General features: G+C 39.4%; 1 protein-coding gene and 1 pseudogene across 1 annotated transcript in view; one reads left to right on the forward strand and one right to left on the reverse strand.

The window, feature by feature from the left end:
- Positions 1-24,985, reverse strand: part of FLT1 (fms-related tyrosine kinase 1) — a 165,230-nt gene that overhangs the window by 85,289 nt on the left and 54,956 nt on the right. The window contains exons 8-11 of the mRNA XM_004680172.2: positions 24,137-24,254; positions 21,921-22,090; positions 21,380-21,539; positions 4,237-4,351 (exon numbers count right to left, since the gene is read on the reverse strand). Of these exons, the coding sequence (XP_004680229.1) occupies positions 4,237-4,351; positions 21,380-21,539; positions 21,921-22,090; positions 24,137-24,254 (563 nt within the window). The remainder of the gene's footprint in view (positions 1-4,236; positions 4,352-21,379; positions 21,540-21,920; positions 22,091-24,136; positions 24,255-24,985) is intronic.
- LOC105853459 lies at positions 1,710-2,372 on the forward strand (annotated as a pseudogene).

The raw sequence follows: 24,985 nt of genomic DNA on the forward strand, positions 1-24,985 counted from the left end.
GTAAGTTTTTTAGGTCAAAAAAAGGAGCTCAGGTAAGAGTTGCAGGTGGGTGTAATCTGGCTGGACAGAAGACAATGGATAGTAAATCTAAAAGCAGTGGTCTTCTGAGTAAAAGGGACAACTCAGTTCTCCAGGGTTCATTAACATCTAGTATGATTTTGAAGGCTGGGAGAGTGAAAGTAACATAATATCTACAGTACCAAATACCAACTTACTACTTTAAAAAGAGCGTGCCAAGAATTTGAGTTGTGGTTTGTGTTTGAAATTGTAAGTATTTACAAGGTCCACCAAAAGAAATCTCAAAGATGTCTGTTTGTATTTGTTCTAGAATTCGTTTTTCTTTGCTGTATATACAAATCCATATTTTAGCTCTGAACCCACACAATAGGGGTGGCCTGTACTTTTCCTGCCAGGATTTCAAAGATTTAGATATTGTTAGAAACAGGTTTTCCAGTCAAATTTCAGGGTTCTTTTGTATGAGATGAGCCGGGAATGCTGGTGAAAAATATCATCAGGTATGCTAAGCTTAGGAGTTATTCATACTCTTTCCTTCCTTTCCTTTAGCTAAGCATTAGTAATTCATGACTGTACTATGATTTGGACCTCACAGAATAAGATGAATGGGATGATGTGTAATTCAGCCTAATTTCCAGCACGGTGATCTTTATTTCAGGATATTTCTGATCCAGTTTCCTTTTAAGTGTTTCAGAAGAAATTAAGTAGGAACTGTAAAGGTCAAAGAACAATCTAAAATTAACCTGGGTGGCACATTTGAGCTAAATGATGGGAAAACAGAACATGAGAATTGGGGAAAAGCTGGCAAGTATGTGGGAACTGAAACACAACTGTAACTGTGATTGCGGGCTGATGCTTCTGTAATGGATTTATTTCCTACAGTACACACAGTTAATGCACCTTCAAAACAACTTCGAAGGGAATGTTGCTGAAAATTGTCAAATTTTCCAACCTCACAGAATTAGTGCTGTAACACCTATTTCCTGTGTGTTTTTTCTAACACAGGGTTTCTTCGACTTCCTACTCCAGATCACACACCCAGTGGTCTGGCATCCCCAATTACGCAGTGTGCAAAGTGCACATTTACTATTAGTGACTCCAATGGATGACTCACTTTTTACAAATCTCGACCAAAACTTGGCAATACGGAAACTGAATTTTATTGTCTCTACACCTTACCTTAAGCTAAACAACAAAATGAATGCACAGCAAAAAGCAAGTCTCTGAAATGAAGCAGGTACTCCAGAAACCTGGCGCCCCCTGATATGAGGGGTGGGAAAAGGGCCAGCTGCATCATTGCAGATTCAAGGATGTCACCGTCTAGGTTGGGGCTTGAATTTGCTTTCTAAGAATCTACATAAAATAAGAGTAGTCCCAATTGCAAAGGGAAGGCAAGTGGAGATAATCCTAAAGTAGCAAAACTTGTTTATCACATAAAAAGAAATTTCTGTCATACACACTAAAAGGTATGTTAATAGACACAAAAGCAGTAAGTTCTTTTAAATTCAGGACATACAATGAATAATTTACCAGAAGTAGATTGTGTTACAGTTGCCAAGAAGACATGTACTCTGTCTACTAACAAATCATCTATCCTATGTTGTATCTATCCATAGCTACAGCTATATAGTTCAGTTTTGTTAATGAGTGTTAAAGTTATTCAAAACAGTCTTTCCGGTGGTGGAGTCTGGAGAAGATGAGCAGAAATGGCACCTCACAAGGGGAAGGAAAAGAAGGAAGAACAGATCATCAGCCTCGGACCTCAGGTGGCTGAAGGAGAAAATGTATTTGGTGTCTGCCACATCTTCACATCCTTCAATGACACTTTCATCCAGGTCACTGATCTTTCTGGCAAGGAAACCATCTGCCATGTGACCGGTGTGATGAAGGTAAAGGCTGACCGAGATGAAGCCTCGCCATATGCTGCCATGTTGGCAGTCCAGGATATGGCCCAGAGATGCAAGGGCTGGGCATCACTCCCTCCACATCAAACTGCAGGTCACAGGAAAAAATTGGACTAAGACTCCTGGACCTCGGGCACGGTCATCCCTCAGAGCCTGCTCTCAGGAATGAAAATTGGGCGGATTAAGGATGTGACTCCCCCCCCACCCCCCGACAGCACCCGTAGGAAGGGGGTTCGCCATCAACAGGACTCCTCAAATTATTTTTCTGTTAAATTGCCTTCATGTAAACCAAAAAAAAAAAAAAGTTTTTCAAAACAAACAACGAATGCCAAGCAGCCTTCATTGTGGATGATCACAATCAATGTGGGCAATTACATTAGGGCATCTGTAATAATCATTTTTATAGCCATAGGTAAACTAAGAAGGGCAAATGCTATTAGCGCCAGTGTTTAGAGGTGAGAACAGAGGTTCAGACAGACGAACGGATTTGCATGTGGCGGAGTTTGGCCCCAAGACCAATACATCCCCTAGATCTTCTGCATAACTACAGAATTACAAGGCAAGAGCTCTGTTCCAGGTCCATGTGGCAAAAACCAAGGAAATTGTCTCAGACAGATTCTAGAATCCATGCCACCGTCTTTTCAGGTCTGCTTGTGGGGTAAGGAAGGTTGCTGCTTCACTGTGCATGCTAGTTAGAGGCTTTGCCTCGATTCCTCATCCATTTACTTGTCTACTGTGTTTTATTTATAAAAGCCCAGAAGTAGGACTAGAGCGACTACTGAAATTAAGACCATAAATTCCTGTTTGATTAACCTGCAGTTAATAGCACATCCAAGAAAAGGTAGTGTGAACTGATATACTCGATGGCAATTTGAAATTTTTCTATTACTTTTTGATAACTAATTTGCTTTCTGCTGAGGCAATTTCCTTTTTGACAAAATTAAGTTTTCAGGTTTATAGAATTTCCTCTTCTCTAAGTATTTCATTAGATTGTTCTCTCATCAATAGCTACCCATCTTGGGATGTTTTAAACTACTGTTCATTTGTATTAGAGAAAAAGCACTGTAAAGCCCTTACAGCTCTCCTGGAGTTCTACAGCCTTTGCCTAAATCCTAAACGTGATATACTGTGCCAGCCAGCACCATTTCCAGCAAGTTCTGCACTGGTTTAGTTGGCAGAGCACTGGGTTTTAAAAAGGAAGGCTTTCCTTTCAGTTTCTGCTTTGTAACTACTAAGCTGTGCAGCTTTGAGTTAATCATTTTATCACCCTGTTTTTTTCTTATCATTAAAATGGAAATAATCACTCTAGTCTGCCAAGAATAATGCTGATATTAGCATATGTCTAAAGGTTTTACATAGCAAAGAATAACAGATGCTATTTGCAGGAGAATGTTGCATCTACTCTGTTACCTTCAAGTGCAAAGAATGCAGCTGAATAAATCCATAACATAAACTGAACCACCCTCAAGCTGATGGTGCATCCACTTTAACAGAATACTCCAAATCAGGTTATGCATATATAAAAAGGACACGTCAGCAAAAGTTTCTTTCTTTTTTTTTTTTTTAAGCATCACTAACTCTGTGTCTGATAGTAGCACAATTTTAAGTGTGTTGTTGTATTTTTTTTTAAACTAATTCAACAGAAAAAAATAGCCACCAGATGTGTATCTACTGAAATATGGCTGATTCAGGGCCTCTGTGGAGTTGAAGTGGTGCAAGAGTGAAAGAAAAGTTACTAGCTAGACCAAGATCTGTGTGTGTGTGTGTGTGTGTGTGTGTGTGTGTGTGTGTGTGAACTGCACCTTAGTCAGGCTTGGTCATCCTTATAAAGATAGAAAAAAGATGAGATATGGAATGGAAACACTCAATTTAGCATTAAGTCTTGTACTAGATTTTGCATATTGAGATCTCATTTTATATGCATGTCAGCGATTCTTAATCCTGGTTTATGGTAGGATCTCCTGGGTAATGTGAACCCCAGGCTTTTCCCCAGAGAGTCAAATGTAATAATAATTAATGGGAGATTCTAATGTGCAATATGAAAATCACTGATGTGGACTTGCTTGATGTTCTAAGAGCAACTCCAGCTCTTTCATTAGGACTCAGTACTCATTACTTTGCAGCTGGGGGTCAGGTGGAAAATGTGGTGGTTTACATCATTTCAGATCCCTCCCTATGAAAACATCTCAGACACAGTCTTCTCTCAGAAATTTGGTTTGAGTATCAAAGTCACTTCAGGTCCTAATAAAGCCTGAACTGGGACCTGAGAGTCTATGTTTAGCATAAGTATCCTACAGCTTATTTTAATGCACAATACCTTATTTTTTCCTTTTATTATGGCCATGCGCTGAGTGATGCTCTCAATTCTGTTTCCAATGTTGCTGTTAGGAGCCAGCATGAAGGACTCTTCACTACTGGAACAAATGTCAAACCTATTAAAAAAAATAAGTAAGTCATCACAATGTTGCTTGGCAGCCTGGTCCCACCTAAGATGACAGGTGAAAAAAAAATAAATGAATGAATGGCCCTCCCTGGTGGCACAGCGGGCTAAAGCGCAGCACTGCAAGCTAGTGGCAGCTGCTTCAGTGTGAGTTCGATCCCCTGCCCCGGAGGTCATCATATGGCTTGGCAGACCTCTCCTGACCCACTCACTGCTCCCCTCGGCAGTGTACTTCGTCGATCTGCCTGTTCTGCTCCCCACTGTCTCTGGTGAATTCTCTCACCACCCCTGCACCTCTGGCCTGTACTCCAGTTCTATATGCATAAATAAATAAAATCTTTAAAAAAAAAAATGACTGAAGAGCTTTGAAAACTCAGATAACATTTTATGTCAATCATCTTTTCCTTAGATACTTCCCCCCAAATCCACCCTCAAAACATGAAAGATAGCAAATACACTTGTCTGATCTCAAAAAACAAACAAACAAAAACAAAAACAAACCCTACACTAATGTACATAGTACCAGTTCTAAATACATAATATTAAATGTACAAAAATGCATAAATGAGAAATTTTAACATTTAGATTTTTAATTAGCTCCTCATGGGAGAAACATCCAAGAAAAAAAAGTTAATGAATGGAAACCTCGAGGAAATAATAGCATTTCACATTTATAAAAGGCTGGCTTTTAATCAGAATATTCCACTTTACAGCTCATTTTTATCCCTAGGGCTAACTAAGTGCATATGGTAACATACCACGGAGAAGTTACTGCATTTGGGCTATTTCATTTCATGTTTGGAAGTCTCATGCATAGGAAGCTCTGTAACTTTTCAGCTCTCGAGTGTTTAATTATAAAACAGGAGGTTAAAATAATTTATCTTTCGGTTCATTTTTGCTTCTGAAAGTTCAAAAAAAAAATCTGTCTTTGACTTTAAGCTAGTTGGTAGAGCAATCTCAGGGCGAGATTTCCACATGTAGAAATAGGCATGTCCTCTCAAATAAGTCATTACTAGTAAGTTTCTGTTTTCTTATAGTTAACTACCAAAATCACTGTGTGGACATTTATTGATCATTTATTATGTTTCATGAGTCCTATGAGTAATAAAGCCAAATGGCAGAAACAATACTTACATCCATTCTGACCTGGGCAGTGCAGTGGGCCTTCCGTGGCATTGCGCCGGACAATGCTTCCCACTCACAAAACCTCAGCCAGGCCAACCTCCTGAATGTTCTGGTTTCTAGTGGCATCCTCTTTGTTCCTTAGAATTTCAACAACTGTGCTAAGTAAGCCTGGGATGCTTTGCCTGTCGGTCGAAACCACACACAGTCCATCTCTACCTGCTGCTTCAACCTTATACCTGCAGAAACCCTTTGTTCCAGCGGTTTGACTGGCTGTTCTGTCCAGGTTGGTCTGGGTAGTTCAAAGAGTACTGGACCAGGAGTCAGAGGAAGTAAGCCCTGTCCCACCCTGCCTTCTCTTAGCTGGGCAACAAGTTCTCTCTTCTCTCTTCTGACAAGAAAAATCAGGAATGTATCTGCCTGGCTATTCTGACAGGGTTGTACAAACATTTGCTTGGAGAGGTTTTGTAGATGAAAGCTACCGCAGAAAAGGAAAGAATTATTCACACAGCACCCCCGGAAGTGCTATCCTGTCATCTTCTGTTTTCATATGGAGAAATCACTAGATACGCCCTCACCACCCTTAAGTCTGATCTTCTCTGAATAGCTTCTTTGATCACTGGGAACTCTCACGGCTTCCACCAACAGAACCATTCAATGAAAATACAAGTCCACCCTATTTGCACCCTCGTACTGCAGTTTGTATTTTCACGTGCTGCACAAATAAATACATCATAAAGTGTCCAAAGTCCAGCACTGTGCCAGGCACACGTAACCCAGGCGTTCAGTGAAGGACCATTGCAGGCGATTTGCTTTCTATTATTTATTACAAATGAATATCATTAAAATAGCCTTTGGAGAATTAAGTATGGACTTACTCAGGCTATCCCGAAAAGAGATGCTTCATGTATTTCAAACAAATATCCGTTGGTCCCGAGGCTTGCATTTCTCTGGGCAGGTAACCTGGCTTGAGTACCAGTGGCACTAAGCCATCTCTCCTGCTTCCTGATTAAGTGCTGATGTTGTTTATTTTCCTACATCTCCTTTCTACTCGTAGTTTTCCTTTCAACCTCCCAGCCTAAAGTGTGAGCAGGCAAGTGGGGACTTTCAAGGTTACTTGCACTGGGGACGTTCTGTCACATCAGTCTGTATTCTTAACATCTGGTAATTTGTGCTGAGCAGAAAGCTTGCTGGGTTTTAATTTGTGTGTGTTTGGGGCAGATTCTGGAGATATTTAAATCGAGAAGGATTTTAAAACTCAATTTCCAGAGGGAATAAGTGGTTGATCTTAAGTAGCCAAAGGCAGCAATGACTTCTTGTGACATGAGGAGAAAATAAAGTGAGAGAACACGTAAGATAGGAAAGACTGTGGTGCTCAGAAAAAATGTTCTATGATTATTTTGCTCTGTTGCTTGAACTGAGAGAGAACTCTAGTGCGTTCAACCATGAAGTCTGCTGGGTGAGACTGGAAGGGTGTGCTGCCCTGCAGGTTCCTCCCCAGACACTCAGCACCTCCTTCTAGCTTCCATGGCTGCTCCACAGGCCTGCAGCGCAGGGGGGGCCTGCCTCTATTGCTCGCTGTCCTCAATGACCTCACTGATAAGCAGGGGCCTCCCATGGAAGTGGCACCCTCCCTAGGCCTGCAAACACATAGACAGGCCTGGGGTAGCCTGGTATGTCTCTAATAAGAGCTTTCATTTGCTTTATTATTTTCATGAGTTGAGATGATGGTAAACCTCCCTTATACCGGTCACTCAGATTTAATAATGATCAAGACTTTAGTGATTTGTTTCATCACTAATTTTTTATGTGTGTTTATGTGAAGCATTTTAAGTAAATCCTAGAAAATCCTAGATATGGTGTTATTTTAGTTCTCATATTTCAGTAACATCTCAAATAACATTTCCAATAAAACACATTTGCTAATGTAGCAACACCTTTATCATATCCATTGGAATTAGCAGTAAATCCATCAAGCTCTTTGCCTTCAGCCTGTGCATTGAATTTCTCCAAATGATTTTAAAATGCCTGTTTTAAAGTTAGATTATAAGATTTAAAATAAAAAAGAATTCATAAAAAACTGGTCATTCCTTAAGGAATGTTTTGAGATTTCTATTAGCTATTCCTTATAACCATCAGATAAAACAGGTGAATATTATAACTCATTGATTAGTTCATGTGACTAAAATCAAAGAAAAGAGTATGTACTTTCTCTTCTACCTGAAACATTTTAAATCATTATCTACAAGTTACTTTGTCCTATTTTTCATTATTAGTATACTCCATTTCTAAACTGTAGCATCATACCTTGAACTACTATTTGAACTTTATATCTGTCACACACACAGTACATATATGAGTGTATATAACATGTCTGTATACTTATGTACATCCACATTCACTGTCTATAGGGGCTTTTACATGTTGAGATCAGTATACACATGTGAACACCTATAATGTGCACACGAACTTAGCCCTGTGATATCAAGCAGCTGAAGGTCTTTAATTTCTGGAGAACTTTCATTTCATTCCTTGGTCCCCTCCCCCAAAGAAGTGAAAAAGATAAGGAAGGTCTTAGATAAAAATTTCAATTTCATACTCGTGGTCTTCAGGAAATGCAAGTCTGCCCTCAGAGTTCATTTGGGGCTGTGAACCTCTATCTCCCTCCCCCCATCCGCCTTGTGAGGGGTACAGGCGCTCATAGGGAAACTATAGGGTAGATTTCTGCAAGCTCCTCATTCTGCAAAAGGACAATTTTGTGCCTATTTTCTAATTTAGGGACTGGTATTTTTCCCTCTTTGTGACTGGAACCATAAAAATAGAATGTCATTTAGATCCTGACTATATAACAGCACTTGAAAAGAGATTTAGTGGGGAGGGGAATTTGCCTAAGCCTTAAGAATACATCAAGCTCTTAAGGAAGTAGATTGTGCCATGTTTGAAGATGCAAAGATAATCACTGTGCTGGGAACCGTCTTGAGGGGGGAGGAAGCCGAACAACAAGAGGAAAGCAGCGTTTGCTCCTGATTTCGCACAGGAAACCCACAGCACCTCCTGCCAAAGGGAGATAAGAAAGCTCCCAGGCACTATTCTGAACAAGGCCGCGTTATCAGCTCCAGCGCCTCTCCGTGGAGCAAGGGCCTCTTGGCTTTTTCCTAAGAGCCTTAGGACTCCTACCTCGATTTGCATAGCGCAGGCCAAGTACAATAGCATAGAGGTATTTATAACCATTGGGAGGAAAAAAACGTTTCCGGGGTAAGAGTGTACTCCATGTCATCTCCGTCAATTGCCCTGCAGTTGAAACAAATTACTTTTGGACCAGGAATTAATATAAATAAATTAACAGAAAGCAGCCAATTATGTTTCCAACACATGGAGCTGAGACCCTGTCTGTGACACTATCAGTCTGTGTAACTCCAAGTCGAGCCATCTGTGGGGCTCTCCCATCTGGTCTACGTTACCCGGAATCTTCTCAGACAATGAGAAACTACTACTCTTCATAGATGGAGATGACATTACTGACCTACACGCTTTGGGTTGATTTTCCTAGAGTGATGATGAATTTGCCCTGGTCCCTTCACACTCAGAAATATTTGGCTCCTCGGTGACCCAAGACAGATGAAGGCCACCCAGGGCCACAATAAAAGGTAAAGCCAGTGCGGAGTCAGATCCACAATCCCAACAATGTTGACTATTGGTCCCCGTAAAGCAAGCTAACCAGCCATAGCATAGATTATAATAATTACAGTATACACCACACTGGTTTATACTCTGCTCTCTCCTTTGTGCTGGGTGCTATGCTAAATGATTCACATACACTTAAAAAGTAAGTACTACCACGCCCCATCATTTAATAAATACACAAATCGAGCATTAGAGGTTAAGTAAATTAGCCAAGGTCAAATAGCTAGTAAGTAACAGAGGCAGAATTTGCAGCCAGTTCTGGCTTTTCCCAGAATCTGCACACTTGATCCTCACACCAGAGAGAACACAGCATCCGTGTATACCACCACCGAACCAGACATTGTGAAACTTCCGTTTCTTCATGTACAGGAAAGGGCTTCTCACATCTTCACTTTACAATTCCCTTACTCCATTTGGGAACTCAATGCCTTTTTTCCCCCCTTATGGTATGACATGTTCATCTTCTTCCAAAATCTACCTACTGTCTTTGCACAAAACAAATGCACAGGGGAGCCCAGTGTGCGCACGCCGCTCGGTACAGTCCATGTTAGAGCTCACTTGTCACCAGGCAGCTTCTGAATTCAGTTCCCATTCATTCAGCTTCATAAATCCCACACAGGAAATCAATGTACAGTAGAGACTTTAAACAGTTCTATTTTTGAGGCTATTTTTCATTCCTCTCGCCTTTCCTTCCCTCCCCTCCACCCAACATGCCAGACTGGCACTTTCTTCACTAAAATAATGGCTGTATGAGGATAAACTGTTGCAGAATCAGAAGGCAGAGTCCAGCCAGGGGAGCTTTAGCCCCTGATGACCAGCACCTGTTTCTCTGAAGCGTTCCTTCTGTGAAATGACAAACTCTAATGAGCTGGGTGAGATGGCTCAACCTCCACATTTTTTAGAAACTGTCCATCTGCGTAACCTGTAGTTAACCAATTTTAAATTCTCATTTAACAAATGATTCCTAGCTAGCTTAAGAACAACCTCCATTCTAAAAGTTCTACTCCACACCTTGAGTCTGAAAGGCATTTGTTCTTTAGGCTCTCCTCTCAGCCTACTAGTTTGATTTTTCTTGAGAAATCTCAGCTGTACTTACTCCCAACCTGCTGCAGGGAAGCCAGACATTAGTGGGTGGTGGGGTTACTCATGTGCAAAGACTGGACAGGAGCTGGGTACCTGTAACCCTGACTAATTCCAGCCACCCACTGAAGCAGGTATTATGATACTCATTTAACAAATCTTTGTACCAATAAGGAAACAGAGACTCTGGAACACCAAATGCCTTTCTCAGATTCACAGAGAAAGTAGCTCACCTGGGATTAGAATCCAGATATTCCTAACTTTCTTCCACACCAGAGTTCGATCCACCACACGAGGAATTTTGATCCCCAGGAATCTCCCTCAAACCTTTATCACTATGCTCCCCAGGATAAATCTACCTGAATCACAAGTTGAAAGCTCTGGAATCCTCTGAATCAAACTGGGACAAAAGTAGACCAAAAGAATGAAATACTAGCTTTCAGGAGAGCGAGGCATAGTTCCTAATTACAGTTTGGACACACATTCTGTTTTTTTAGTTATACAAATTATTTATACTTAAATTATAGAAACTCCTAGTCCTCTACTGGCTGATGAATTTTATCATTAAAAAAAAAAAAATCTTGTGGCCCTCCCTGGTGGCGCAGCGGTTTAAAGTTCAACACTAAGAAACTAAAGCCCCGGAGATGATCCACATGGCGCGGCAGACCTCTCCTGACCCACCCACTGCCCCCCTCGGCAGTGTACTTCGTCAGTCTGCCTGTTCTGCTCCCCACTCTGTTTCTGGTGAAGCCTCTCTGCCCCTGCCTCTCTGGGCTGCACCCCAGTTCTGTATGCATAAATAAATAAATCTTAAAAAAAGAAATCTTGCAACAAAATTTAAAAATCCAACTTTATCATATCTTTTTTCTTTCCTTAATAACTCCCTTTTGTCTGCATGATTCCTGGACTTGTTTGGGATGAAGCTGGCCTATTAATAACTCCCATACATTTATAGCAAGCAGTCAACTTTAAAGAGACCTCCATAGAGGGGTGGGGGTATGCTGTGGTGATCTGAGCACCCCAACTCCCACTGCCTATTTGAGCCTGAGCTATTGCTTAGGAATGACTCTGTATATCAATTTATAATTAAAGCACAATTAATTGGAGCGGGGGACACATGGTAAGAGAGCCTCTAGAAAGCTCTGCAAAGTCCTAAAATCGAGAATAATCTACTCATCTCTATTTTTCCCTCTTTTTGGATGATGAAATCTGTGGACTTCTGTGGCTCTGCTTATCTATTTAATGAGATTCGACTGCACGTGCTGGCCGCGATTAGAATCTGTTTGTAAAGTGGACTGAATCACTGGCGAGTTAGGAAACAAAGGGGCAGCGCAGTAATAAAGAGCAAATCGAGGCTGTAAAAAACGTCTTTAAAAAAATGGAAGGAAAAAAAGACCACCTGGAACTCTGCCAGAGGGCACGCCTGGCGCGCGGGCTCCCCGTTATGGCGCGCCATCCTGTACACGGGTCTGATGTAAACTTTCCCTACCGCAGTGGGTGTTGTGGCAAAACATGAGCGATAGTGTGTCTGGGCCATCAGATTAATAGAATCTACAAACACTATCTTTTCCCCTCCTCTCACATTCTCTTAAAACAAATACAACAATATAGGGGAGAGGATGTTGGCAGAAAAAGGCATCGAGTTGGAAGGAGTGTTTAGACAGAATGATTCCTGCTCCTTTTGCTCCCAGAAGAGGGCTTGGGCAGTCTGGGTGGTCACTGGTCAGGCTGGGAGGATCTGCAGGAGTGACTTTGCTGTTCAGTCAGAGGCTCTGTGCCACCCTGGAACCCACCTTCTTTTCTGAATGGCGAGGGAAGAGTGGAGAAGACTTTTCAGGGATTGGAGGGTCTGGGTTGGCTCTTTGGACAATGGTGGAGGTGTTCAAGCTTTTCCATGAGTGTCTTGGCCTGTTCTGCTTCCTGCTTACTTGGGCCCTGGGGCCCATTCACACTTAAAATGTCTTCCCAGTCTCTGCCTTCCTTCCTCTTCTCTCTTGTGACTACATCCACCATGAGCTCTGTCCCCTGCTTCATCCCCACTCTGACTCAGTAACTCTCACAGAATCTGAGCCATGGCCCAGGCATCCTTACAACCTTATACCTGGGTGATGGCATGGGAGGAGGCAAGAAATGTGGAGACTTGCTTGGTTGCACCAGAAAAGTGTGCTGTTCATTTTTCCTTTTAGTGTAATGACCAAGCAGAGGAGGAAGGCTGATTCAATAAATAAGAAACCTTTAGAGAAATGTTAGAGGTATCTATAAATAATATCGTTTATTCTAACACATTCAAGGACTCTTAAGGTAATAATATCAATATTTCAAGTTGTTTTTACATTTTGTTCTTGTAAAAAGGAAGTAGTTTACTTGTTTTATAGCTGTCAACACTGACACTTCCAGAAAGTTTTTGGGGCAGGAATGGAGAATCACAATTGTAGCATATGAGCCATATAAATTCTAGAGCTAGTCAGATCTGAGTTCAAGTCAAGTTGTTGTAATCTTCTAGTTATATGAGCCTGGACAGCAAAAGCCCAATTGGAAGCAACACCATTATAGACAGCTGCAGTCTTTTCAGTCTCTTCAAAGTTCTGCTTTGGTGTTATTCCATTGACCACATTGAGGGACCTTCCAATAGCCAGCCTCATGACACTGCTGAAGTAGAAATGTGACCTGAGGAGTTTGTATACTAAAGCCTAGCGCATGAGAGAAGACATTCTTCTTTGATCTCAGTTTCTGAAGTTACCTTTCTCTAGTTTTGCTTTCCTCCGAGGGTTTCCTTAATCTTGCAAATGCCAGTTTAATTTATCTTTCTCTCTCTTGACAGCTAGAAAGCAAAGCAGGTGGACCATGTTTCCACCCTAGTCTTATCCCATGTTCTCTTTTCATCCTGACTTGCTCAAATAATTTATTCTACATTTTGTGACTCTCCTGGGATTTTTTGGGAATCAATGTGTCCTAAGTGTCACCAACTCAAAGAGAAGCAACTCCACATCACCATGACTAGCTAGGTTTATTATAGGGGTTTAGAGACAAACATAAGGGAAATAATTTTTAAAGAGCCTCTTAAAAAATTAAAAAATGAAGATCTTTTGTGAGAGCAAATATTAGGTAACTATTACATGAGTCAATCTGTGTAACACTGGCACAATGCCTGGCACATATTTTATTATCTGACTAGATTTAAAGTGACTTAAGAGCAGGGAATATATTTCACTCACTATTATAATCTCAGTGCTTCAACCCCACCTGGTGAGTAGGAGGACACAGTGTCTCTTGCTCAACAGATGGCCTGGTGATGAGAATGAGTCCTGATAATGGTCTGCCTGGCTGTGGACTCAACCTCATGTCAAATATCAACCCTGCCATCCATCACTCACCTCAAAAGTGCTGAAAAAAGGGGCTCTAGTGACCCTCAGATGACCTCACACATGAGCCCTCACTGAAGTAAGCACTATGTCACCACCATTGGTGCCTGTCCATTCACACTGTGGAATACTAATGAAGACAGAGCATCTCGATAAACTAGCCACAGCAGTATCAGCATCTGACAAACAGATAAAGCCATGGACGATTTCAACTTAGGCAGCAAAGCTGATGATGGAGAAGTATCTTCTGGATTAATGGAAGGTAGACCACTAAATATCAGTAGGGTTCTTGCTTCAAGGACACGCAAAAGTATCTGCTCATAATTATTAGTATTATTTTCCTCATATAAAATATTAGTGGCCTAATATTCCACTGAAAAAGTAATTGAATTGTGCTCTCTCAACAATGAACAAGATTTATTGACTTCTGCTATTTTAGAACTTTACTTTCATTAAAGAGCCAAGTCAAATATGAAGAGTACAAGTGAGTACATGCAAGTCAGATGTCAACAGTCCATATGCTACTATACACTGGACAAGACCAGTGAGCATTTAGGGACATGGTAATGTGGGGTTGCTTCTTTCAAGTTGTCAATGTTAAGTTTACACATCTTTTCCCAAAGAATTTAAGGTGGTTCACAAAACAGCAAATCTGTATGAAAGGAAAAAATGAGGTAAGACCAGTACAGAAGTAGCAGAGAGAGAATTCAAAGTGCATGTAAATCCAGGATGTTATAACTCTAAATTTCCATAACAATGTAAAATTTCTACTGTTTTTCGCCTTATCTTATTTACTTTGGATTAAGTCACCACAGTCAGAAGACCTGTCCCAAGGTAGAAGTATGTTTCCTGGGAGAACATTAACCAAGCAGCATGGATTGCTTTGTCAGATTATTGTCAGCTTTAACAGGATACTGGTGTGTATATGATGCCACTTCAGAGGGAAGTTGCTTTGCAGTGGGAAGCCCTAGAGCAACCTAAAAATACGGAACAACTTCCAGCAAACACTTGCATGTGTCAGCCACCAAGGCTATTTACGTCATATCATCATCTCCCTCAATTCCCCAGCATCTTACCATGTAAGTGCTCTTATCTCTATTATACAGAAAGGTGGTTTATTTTGTCCAGAGTCACACAGCCGGTTGATGGTAGGAGGTGGCAGAGTCAGGATTCAGGCTCCAGAGACCATAACCTTAAACTCCAGGCTGTATTGTCTTCCTGCTTTCTAACAACTTTTATAATTGACTCTTGACATTATAAGACTCTCAAACCATATTTTCTTTCTAGATTGTGACCTTTTGACCAAGAATTTCTCATAATTTGCTTCATAAATAATTGTTACAGTACCAATGCCAGTAGTGATATATGATGTGTCTATGGGTGATATGTTAGAAAAACACACATCTACAGCTGAATTATCAACCAGGACTAGTTTTCAACCACATATTTGAACTCTTGGTGCCTCATCTAGAAAATGACAATAGTCATAATGTCTGCCTCATTAAACATATAAAAAGCACATATTAAACCTAAACATCTTACAGCAGATAGTTGCTTAATAACTTTCAGTGTCAAAGAAAATAAAAATAGACATCTTAGGTTACAATCTTCTAACCTACAGCTTTCTACTTGGCTCAAAGTAGTTTCTAAGTGTTTGTTTTTGCTTTCCTCACCTTACTTATAAGACTACAAAGACTTTCGTACTCACCAGGTAGATTCTCAATAATTGATGATAATTATTAATGATGAAGACAAAGCATATAAAATATTAAGGTCAACGAAAATGGGATAATATGCAACTATATAACTAAAAAAGCATAAGAGGAATGTCAAGTTCTTGGATTCCAAGACCTTGAGCTTCAGACACGGAAGGCAACGTTTCAGGGACACAATGCACAGAACACTTACTGAAGATATGCCACAGGAAAAAGACAACCAATAAAAGTTTATGAAAGCCCATCAGTCTATACGAGTGATAGGGTAGGCCAAGGTCAACAGATAGCACAACACCAAGGCATTAGTCAAGGAAGGTGGGGTAGAGTAGAACAGTTTCTATCAACTACTTAGTCCCGTTTAAGAATTCCATGTCAGACCCAAACTTAACTTTCCAATGTTGGTTTTCCTTGGAAAATCCAATAATCCAGTAAAATTAATCTTCAAACTTGTCCTCTTCAACTCCTCAACCCATTGCTCTCCCCATATCACCAATCACATCCTGTCCCTTTTATCTAATGTGCCTGTACCCACCCATCATCTTTATGATCAGACCCCATTCTCCAAGCTGCTCCTCTACAGTACTTACCACCCACAATCCACTGATTCATTTGGCTCATTCGTTCAACCATATTTTAAGTATCTGCCATGGAGATAATACAATATTATGGTAGTAGTAAGAATAATGAGGAGTAGTAAATAGGAAATCAGAGATTGCATCTCTGTAGATTTGGGCTTGCCATTAACTAGTGCAGGGTGAGGGACAGTTATTTATCTATAAGCCTCAGTTTCTCATCTATAAAGAGCTGTTTTTATCTCTAAAGTTTCTTAATTCTAAGTGAATGAATCATTCAAAACAATTAGATCATAGCAGACTGAAGCTGCAATTTGCAACCTTTATGACCCCACTTCATTTACCCATCAACTTTAAGCTCTTGTTTTCACCTTCATTTTATCCTTTGGCACCTCCTGCTTTGTCTCCCTTAATTACTCTCCGTGTCTTCTTTCCTTTGCCTAACCATTCACGAGCTTTGTGAGAACCACTGATGGCTGAGTGCTTGTTGAATCCTTATCCAGAACATTAATCCCCAACAATAAGTGCAAGAATGGGATTTCCCTGCAAGAGATCAAATACCCCTACCTAGTGAGAAAGTTACAGGGAGGGATAGCACTGTTGGAGGAAAGTACCACAATAGGTGGGCCCACTAACTATGGGACTTACTATGGTCTTATTTAGAGCTGCTTATTGGGTTTTATACCTCCTTACAGGGTCTATTCCCATCTGCACACGTGTGGGTCATCACATTATAGCTGTAGGTCATCCCTGCTTTCCAAAGTTATCTGTTAGAAATTCTTCCAATTGCTACTATACTCTTCCTGCTTTCCTCTCTCATCTGAAGTTCAACTCTAACTCAATAGGTGGATTTTGTGGGGTCATTGTGAGAAGAGGAAAAACTTCACAGGGTAGACCAGCAATCTCGCAAACCTGGTTACCCCTCTAGAACATCTGCTCCTTCCTCTGGGAATCCACAGGGTTCCCCAATGAGGAGTCCTATGAGACACTAATGCCTAGTAACCTTCTAAGATGGCAGTCACTTTAGCCTGTTTTATTTTATGATCTGAAACACCTGAGAAATAGCTTTATAAGCTTTGGTTTCCTTATGAGAGAATTATGCCTATAATGTGGAATTGTATACAGATGAGCTATAATATATGTGAATGGATGAGCACACATTTGGCACGAGAAAGGGACCATTATAGCTGTGATCATTAGGAAAGTATGAAGAACTGAGCTCCAGGGACTTGAAGTCCTTTATAAGGCACTACCTGGGTCAAAGTCTAAATATATCATGCAATTCCTATCTTTTAAATCCACCAGCTTTTGTTTTTTCACTTACAAAGGCAGTGAGGTTAGATTAAAGCCACAGACTTGATCCCACATCTCAATAGTCTACTAATGGAGATAAGCTGAAACATAACCAAGAATAGGAACATGTTTTCCAAGTGGTTTGTCCTACCTATTTATTATCTAATGCTCGCTTATCAAGACATCTCTAGGTTTAGAAATGAAAATGCCTAAAATTCAGTTTTTTAAAAAATCTCTGACTGTGGCCAAAGAAAGATAGAGAACTTCTGTAACTCTTCTTATGGAATTTTCCCAAATCATGCCACTAACCTCTGGTATCCCTACTGTTAAGAAGCAATTCTGAATCCTGCTCAAAGGATCCCCATACAAACCATTATCCATGGTAGATTTACTAGGACCAGCCTTTTGGTTTATTTTAAACCATAATAAAATGTTTGATAGCAATTACAGGAAACTGTTAATTCATTAAAAACAATTATTCATCCTACTCACTATATTACTAGAAAAGGTTGGAATAAGTGGCAAAGCTCACCAAGCAGAGAAAGTGGCAAACAAGTATTTGGCAAATGAACCTGTGCTCTATTCTCAGGATTTTGCATGAAATATTAATAAGGGCTGTTGTTCTAATATTCACACTGGGCAGCAGGCACTTTCTGATCCAGTAATTATATAACAAAAAGCAAGAAGTTTCTCATTAGTGAGTTAACACTCACTGTTGGCTTGGAATGAAAGCCTCCTGTATAAGATGGCCAGATTTATTCAGTTGTTTGTTCAAGTTCAAAGTCCTGCTAAAGTGGTCTTTGGTGAAGTGGTCTTCTTTAAAGTCCCATTTAGGTTCAAGATTCAATTTGTGGCAAATTAACATTCCCTGTCATATACTGGTTTGAGTCTGCATACCCATACATGCACAGTACAGAATATGTGTGGAAAGACACAGAGATATAAACAGTTGTGATAAGAGCAGTAATCAATATTGAAACACTGGGTAAGTGATCACATTCTTCACAAACAAGAGGTCTTACTCAATAGTTACCTCCAATATCTGGCCTACATTTAGCCCCCAGGAAATGTTGACCTTTTCAATGTCTAAATAAAGTGAAAACTTTTCATTTCATAGCTAGATGATAGAATATAGGACATAAAACTGTCCCAACATAAAAATAATTGACATTCCTGCTGGCAGGAAATTAAATTTGGATCCTTGAGTATATTTGTAGTGAACTACCACAACCAATTGCTTTGTTTTTACCCTGTTAATTTTACATACTCCAGTGATGCACAAAACGATGTTTCTCTTTAACACATCCTTAATGATTCAAGCTTTCCTTTCTTTGCCAATTTGCTGATAGAAACAATAGAGAAGTACAATTAGGCAGTCCCTTCTCAAAGTGCCTAGAAGCCTCTGCCTTTCCCTTATTTTGTAGGCCATCCTACCCTGCAAAAACAAACACATAACAAACAAACAAACAACTGGCAAAGCACACTTAGTTTTGGAACGGCCGGCTTTCTCTAGACTCTTTGGTATAATATTACTTTGTTGCTGGGACAGATGAAGAGTGGTTTAGAAAAGGGACATCAAATTGCCACTGAGCATGGACGGGAATGTTGTTTCCTATTAAACTTATAAAGCATGTCTTTATGTGAAACTCCAGATATGACCTAGTTTAGAATTTTAGAAGCATGGACTCTTGAGAGTCCATTCATATCCATTAGGTTTTTCTTTAAAAAGTTACCAAGACCGGCCCTCCCTGGTGGTGCAGCGGGTTAAAGCACAGCACTGAGAATCTAAAGCCACTTCCGCATGAGTTCGATTCCCGCCTGCCCCGGAGGTGACCACATGGCGTGGCAGACCTCTCCTGACCTGCCCGCTCCTCCCCTCAGCAGTGTACTTCGTCCATCTGCCTGTTCTGTTCTCCACTCTGTCTCTGGTGAAGCCTCTCACCGCCTCTGGCCTGTACCCCAGTTCTATATGCACAAATAAATCTTTAAAAAAAAAAAAGTTACCAAGACCATAAGTTGAGAATCCAGCTACATTGTTCACATCCTGAAAGGGCTCATTGGCAAAAGACCAAATAAAGATTAGAGGTTTTTAGGGTTACCCATGCAAAGAATGATTATACTTTCATTTGTGAGGTCTGGACCAAGTCTGACAAAGGAGTTCAGGTTGGCACTGAAAGAATATTAATTGATACCAATGGTGGAGTTGCTGCTACATTATTTTCTTAATAGGTTACTATTAACATTAGAACTCTTGAGCCATTTCCATACCACAGAATATGTACTTAGATGTCAGACTTTTCTTACAACCATTCTATTTTTATAAATTGAATTTTTCTGCTAATTTGGCAGGATTCTCTGAGTTAATCCTCAGGTTAAATTGCTTTTTAATTCATAAGGAGCAGAGAGGTAATATCAGAGTGCAACAATTAAGAGTATTGCAATTATTTTTGAAAGAAGAAAATGTAATTCTAAGTGATTTTCTCATTTCACTCATTAATAGCTGTGTATTATAGGAAAGGGGAAACAGGCAGTTACCATTTACAGAAGGGGAAATTGAAACACAGATTAAATAACTGGCAAAGGTCACATAGAAGTCAGGGATTGTGCCAAGAATAGAACCCATTTCCTTGATTCCCAAGTCTATATATATGATGCATATGTCATCACCAAATATGTTTGATCTTATACAATTAAAACAGAAGTGCTAACAAATTGTACCTTGATGTTCTGGATATGGTTGGTACTCAGTAAATATTTGTATGATGAAGAGTTTGTCTAAACGTACTGAGTACCAGTGATGTAGAAAATGTGTTTGTAAGGTAAGAGCAAGGTTAATGCACTGTGGGTGCCAGAAATTTCTCTACATGTTTTGGTTGGTTATTACAGATCCCATATGCCACAAAGAAACTAGAAAGAGAGGTGATGGTTTACAAAATTTGGGAGTGACCTCATTCCCAAACCATAGTTTATTAGCATTACTCAACTTTATAATATGGCGTTCTGTCACTCATAATTGTTAGTTTCTAAGTTATTAGCTCTTCTCCAGAATAAATTGAAATTTTATAGATTTGCTGTTGTCAAAACACTTAAGATGTCTGTGAGAGATTATGTTATTCCATCAAAATTCAACTCTAATCAGTGAAAATCTAATAGCTTAAAGTTATTTACTTTTAAGTTAGTTGTATATTACAAATATCATGATTTTAAATGAGTCCATAAATAGGAAGACTTAGTCCCAAACTAGCAACATAATATAGAATTTTAGTAGATCTCTTTCTTTTAGTATACATTGTCATAATGTAAATAGGGTGTTCAACCTTTGTAAGTTCTCCATTTCTCTATTCTTAGAAAATGACACTCTGATGAGAAATCAGACATTCATAGAAAAGCTACTTCTCAGAAACTTCTTAAAAATTCCATAACTCATCAATAACTTACACTGTTGGAATACTATCCCCAGAGCAAAGATTAGCACACAAGATGAAGACAAGTCAGCACTGCAGGAAGAATCTAGAAAACCAAATAGCCACTTCTATCTGGTTGTGCTAGAATTAAGTTTTGTTCACTTCTTAAACTGTTTTTTAATCGCAGTCCTCCCAAGCAAGGTAATGTGCTGACTGAGCCTTGGAAGGAAAAGAACGGCTTCTTTAGGAGCACAAAATAGGTGGCAGCACAGTTCAGACTGAAGGGCAGGCAACAGCAAAGTCTGAGGAAGGGCGTGATCACCAGCAGGTGAGCTCTCAGATCGCATCACCTACACAGTGAGAAATGGGAGGAGTACAGTAACTGATGCAGTGGGGAGCTGATGTCTTGGTGGGGGTTTCAACTGAAAAATGAGACTGCAGTTCCAAATAACAGTTCCCAGACTGACCTTAATTTTGTTCCCATGCTCCCAAAACTGTTAGAAAAAAATCATGAAACAATAAGAAATGATATATTCAGGAGAGAAGAGGAGTAGCTGTTGCCTACCGCTTTCCAAGGAAGGGAAAGCCTTTTCCTCAAATATACTACAAGTATGCGTAAATGAACAAAATAAGGCTTTATATATGTATGTAGGTGTATTTGTATGTATGTATGCATACAATACACAGACTACATGTTCCATATGCAAACTCCCATCTGTGTTCACTGAAGAATTTTGAGTTTAGGTGTCAAAAGTATTTAAGTTAGTCAAGAAATGAGCTATTCCTACCTTGCTTTGGAATGACTATGGTTACAGGGATACCAGAACCACTTGATTGTAGGCTGAGGGATACCATAAATGGTGCATGTGAGGATTTGTCTGCTGCCCAGTGGGTAGAGAGTCGGGTCTGGAAATGATGACACGGCCTTTTCGTAAATCTGGGGTTTCACTGGAAAAGAGTTGAAGAATAGGACCAAAGTTAAGAGATGTCCCAACATCTTGTGGACTTCCTCCACAACATAAATGACCATATCCTCACAGATTTTGACATCAGGGAAACAAATACATGAACAAAACTGGAAAAGTCCTCAAATTTGTCATTATAATGCAATTTTTTAAAGTAAAAGTGTTTTGAGAACATTAAAATACAGATTCCATATGATTACAATGATAAAGCATCATATAACTTAAAGGAAGTCCACAAGGAGACTTGACATGAAGGCATGGTTGATTTTAAAAGTTGCTTTTCTTTGATGTTGTTATACTGATATTTGACTTATAACTGGTCATTAATTCTACCCAGAACCAGAAGTATCAATGGTAAACTTACCATTTACAATTAAAGTGGCAGTGAGGTTTTTAAACACATTGGCTTGTGTTATGCCCAGCAGAATTGTATAATCCCCTGCATCTTCTGCAGTTACATCTTTGATAATTAATGAATAGCCATGAACCAAATAACGAGGAGATTTTTCAGTTGTCGGTACCCCATCTTTTAACCTGAAGTTAAAAACATTATCAGTAAATCATCCCACACGTGTGCTCAGATATCACTTCACAACATTGTCATTGAGGTCTGTGGACTCAAGTTTATCAATCAGCAACCTTTGATTCTGAATGCTTGTTTAAAAAATGGAGGCATTAAGTTTTCAGTAAAACCAGGTGTGATGTTTAGACTGGGAAATATTGCATCTTTATTGCAAAGAGGAAGAAGTGAGTTGAAGGAAGGAAGAAAAGTGATGATTTAAGGTACCTACAGGGATTTTGGCTGCTAAGTATTAACCCAGAAACATTGGCTGATTCTGTTTTTTAGAGCTTTCCATGAGGCTCCATCATTAATACAAGGGCCATTGTAAGTTAGATCAATTAGATCACTTCTCCAGATAAAAACAAAAATAGACTTTCCTATTGTGGTCTCATGTGGAGTTCTTGTTAGCTGGATAAATGGTCGCACCCTTTCATAAGCTATAGTGAAATGAAGCCTAGCAAGATTTTACCCCTGAGGAAGACAGTTAAGGCATGAACTTCACAAGCAAGACAGATCAACTTAAATTTTTTAAAACCTTAAATATAAGCCAGACATCATGCAGTTGCGTACAGAATTGGGATTCAGGAAGCTTATTAACTGAATAGCCATGAACCAAATAAGATTTTTCATTTGTCGGTAACCCATCTTTTAACCTGAAGTTAAAAGATGCACCGAACTGACAGACCTATGTGAGCCACATTTGTCCACATTTTCTGTTTCTTAAAGATCTAAAATTCCTATTTTTCCAATTTTCACTTGTCAACTTTTTAGAAGATATGAAAATAAAGATTTTTTTCCTACTATATTGGCACAAAGTTTAATTTTCTCTTTAATTCCCTATTAATTATTTGAGGAAACAGAAAACAAACACTACATTCATATGATTTTGAAAGCAAAATAAGCTCTGGCTGAGGAGATTTTAAAATGGCAGTGTCTCCATATTCTAGGATTGTTTTCCTAATCAGTTTTGTATTATACTCCTTTGTTTAAAATGTAATGACTCAAGCCAAAGATATTGGTGCTTAAAAGTGATTTAACAAAATGGCTACAGATTATAAAAAGATACCATTGTTTTATATCAGGTGTTGTACTAGAATAATAAAAAAAAAAACTATGGAGTTTCTGAATATTCAAACATTGGCCAAAATAAACTTAATTAACTCAAGTAGATTCATTTGTCTACTCCTGCAAATGAATTAAGTCTTGCTCTACTAGTGTCTGTTTAATTTTAAAACAAGACCCAGCTGTATGAGAATTATGTTCAGATACTTAAAGAATTATCATCCTCATTACAAGAGCCCACTTGTTCAGGGTTAATAGAGCATGTCACATATTAAAGATGCTTTCTAGTCATTGCTTAACATATTCCTTTCAAAAGATGTTGATGTCATAGGGAGAAACAGAAATTCAGTCAGAGGGAGGGAATGACTAAACTGAAATGAGCACCCAATGAAACCTAATCCCTACCTGGAAATTTATATCATGTGATAATCCAATGTTACTTCAATAAAAAAAATCACTTTAAAAAGCCTTAAATCCTGGGCCCTCCCTGGTGGCGCAGGGGGTTAAAGCACAGCACTAAGAAGCTTAAGCCACTTCTGCATGAGTTCGATGCCCGCCTGCCCCGGAGGAGATCCACATGGCGTGGCAGACCTCTCCTGACCCGCCCGCTGCTCCCCTCAGCAGTGTACTTCATCATCTGCCTGTTCTGCTCCTGGTGAATCCTCTCACCCTCCGCATCTCTGGCCTGTACCCCAGTTCTGTATCAATCAATAAATAAATCTTTAAAAAAAAAAAGCCTTAAATCCTTGCTCTATCCTGTTACATTCTTTCTTGTTCTCTCCAACTCTTATCAACAATTCCAGCTCCACACCAGAAATCAATAAAGTCTTTAGTTTCCCACTACTATCTGTGGTGCTTATCTTGATAATTTTTCAGGAATTCAAGTCCTTGGGATTCTGCATCTTCCTACTTACAAAGCATAGTTTGAACTGACAAGAAAGTAAGTAGGGTCCTACCACACAACTTCAGGCGAGGGAAATGCCTTCACTTTCATAGATAGCCGGTAAGACTTCTTGCCCGCTACAGTTTCAAGCACCGGTTCTTTTCGATGCTTCACAGTGATGAATGCTTTATCTTTGAAAGAGAAGTGATACATACATTAGCAAAGACCATACCTGCAGAAAACAACCAATTCCTTGCCTCAATAATGGAGAGTGTGATCAATTAATAATTAACAGAACTGAACTATGGTCAAGCTTATCAATGAGTCCAAATATTGATTAATGGATAAAATAATTAAAAAGCAGCACCTCATTGGTAAGATACTTTCAAATCAAATGGTTATAAATCCTAGGACATAAAAACATGGCAGGGCAACAGACCATCTTAAATATCTATATCATAATATCAAAAAAGTAGAAAGATACTTCTAAAACTCTACCTGGCCAAGATGAGTGTTCCCTCATGGGAAAAAGTTGCTCCAGGCCCTTAGAACAACTAATTTGCTATAAAAAAAAAAATCAACTGGAGAAAGTCAAAAGACTAATAAATGCCATTGGTAGAATTGACTTATAGGTTTTTTACACAGTGCTTCTTTTCAACAGTAGAATTAAAGTTTTTAAGGATTATAAAGAGGGTTAAGTATATATAGAATTTGTTTATTGGGATTAAGCAATAATATGATTTCATGAGGGTAAAATCAAGACAAATTAGCATCCATTCTAAATAATTTATCATATCATATTTTAATTTGTCTAAATCATCGTAGTATCCGAGAAATTTTCCCCAGCTAATAAAGGCAGAATTGATCACATTTTTCTGTTTTGCTCATAAGCAAGTCTAAAAAACTAAAGAATTTCATAAAA

This window comes from Condylura cristata, unplaced genomic scaffold (genome assembly GCF_000260355.1).
Source record: "Condylura cristata isolate star-nosed mole 26May11 unplaced genomic scaffold, ConCri1.0 scaffold00010, whole genome shotgun sequence".
Lineage (NCBI taxonomy): Eukaryota > Metazoa > Chordata > Mammalia > Eulipotyphla > Talpidae > Condylura > Condylura cristata.